The sequence below is a fragment of the Nannobrachium achirus genome, assembly GCF_963921795.1.
Source record: "Nannobrachium achirus genome assembly, chromosome: 1".
NCBI classification, from domain to species: domain Eukaryota; kingdom Metazoa; phylum Chordata; class Actinopteri; order Myctophiformes; family Myctophidae; genus Nannobrachium; species Nannobrachium achirus.
The window spans coordinates 47413890-47415323 of record NC_137810.1 but is presented as its reverse complement, the minus strand read 5'-3'; the positions used below and the strand labels follow the sequence as shown (position 1 = coordinate 47415323).

The window sequence follows — 1434 nt, the reverse complement described above, 5'->3', positions numbered from 1 at the left end:
CTCAGTATAGAGCGGACGCTCTACCTTAGTATCCTTAGTATCGAGTTAGTATCGACTGTCGAAATGTCCTTGAGCAAGACACAGAACCCCTAAATGCTCCCAATGAGCAGGTTGGTGCCTTAGTTCCCTCCGCCATCGGTGTGTGAATGTGTGTAAATGGGGGAATGTGTGAACAATCATTGCAAAGGCGCTATATAGTAAGGGGATTTTATAAGATATTTCACCAATCTGCGAAGTAAATCGTTACCAAGACATTTCTTCACCAATTTGTTTCTAAAGATGTGTAATAATATGTACTAAAAGGTTGAAATTCAACTCCCGGGGGAAACCTCATAAAAAACTGATTTGTGTTTGTGTTCCATTGACTTACAAAAAATAAATACAAAAAATAAATCTGCTTTATGTAGCATGTGAGGGGTCAAACTAGGGTTTTTTCATTATGCCGAATTCATTGCAAGCATTTGTTTTGCACGAAAAACATTCCTTGCTAAAATAGCCCCACAAAACGATGGTTTAGTGATGAGTCATCACTTTTCACCATTTTGTGGAGGTCATTTGTAGCCCACAGAATGTTTTTCGTGCAAAACAAATGCTTGCAATGGATTCAGCATCATGAAAAACCCCTAGTTTGACCCCTCACATGCTACTTAAAGCATATTTATTTTCTGTGTTTTTTTCATGTAAATTAAAGTTTCTCCCGGGAGTTGAATTTCAACCTTTTAGACGTTTTAGTACATATTATTACACACCTTTAGAAACACAATGGTGAAGAAATGTCTTGGTAACGATTTAGTTTGCAAATTTTATTATGTTTCCCTTACTAATAAATGCAGGATTTACCATCTGGCCCTCTGCAGCAGACCTGAGGATGTGGAGGCTGATGGGAGCACTGTGTCTGTGCCACTGCGTCTTTGGACAGCTGCTGGAGGCCAGGGGGGGGAAAGGACTGAAAGGAGCCGTGGCCCCGCGCCTGATCTGCAGCGTCCCGGGTATCCCCGGCACGCCGGGCAAACCGGGCCCCAGCGGCACCCCGGGGGGCGACGGGAACGTGGGCATCCCGGGCAGAGACGGGAGAGACGGCAGGAAGGGCGAGAAGGGAGAAAAGGGAGAAACAGGTATCAAATAAAACCATTATTGGTTCTCAAAATTATTTTGTGTCAAGAACCCTGAAATTGAGATGTATCGTTGGCCACGGGACCCCATCTGAAAACGTTTTGCTCCAGGGATCCCCAGAGGAGAAGATTTATGTTTAACAAAATTCAAAATTATTCCAAATTTTCCAAACATGATTTTCTTAAAAAATAGCATATGTACAGGTTCAAGCTCGCAGCATGGCACTAAGTAACACGCTGTAAGCTTGCACGTCTACTATTTTTTAAGAGCAAAAATATAGATGGATGAAGAGGTAAGAATTTGTGTGATGCTGTATTAACA

The 1434-nt window shown here is 42.3% G+C and overlaps 1 protein-coding gene across 1 annotated transcript in view; it reads left to right on the top strand.

The window, feature by feature from the left end:
- Positions 1-868: 868 nt before the first annotated feature.
- The window catches only part of c1qtnf7 (C1q and TNF related 7), a gene marked incomplete at both ends in the record, with an annotated part of 4684 nt that continues 4118 nt past the window's right edge, over positions 869-1434 (top strand). Inside the window, one exon of the mRNA XM_080721250.1 lies at positions 869-1115. Coding sequence (XP_080577376.1) covers positions 869-1115 — 247 coding nt within the window. The remainder of the gene's footprint in view (positions 1116-1434) is intronic.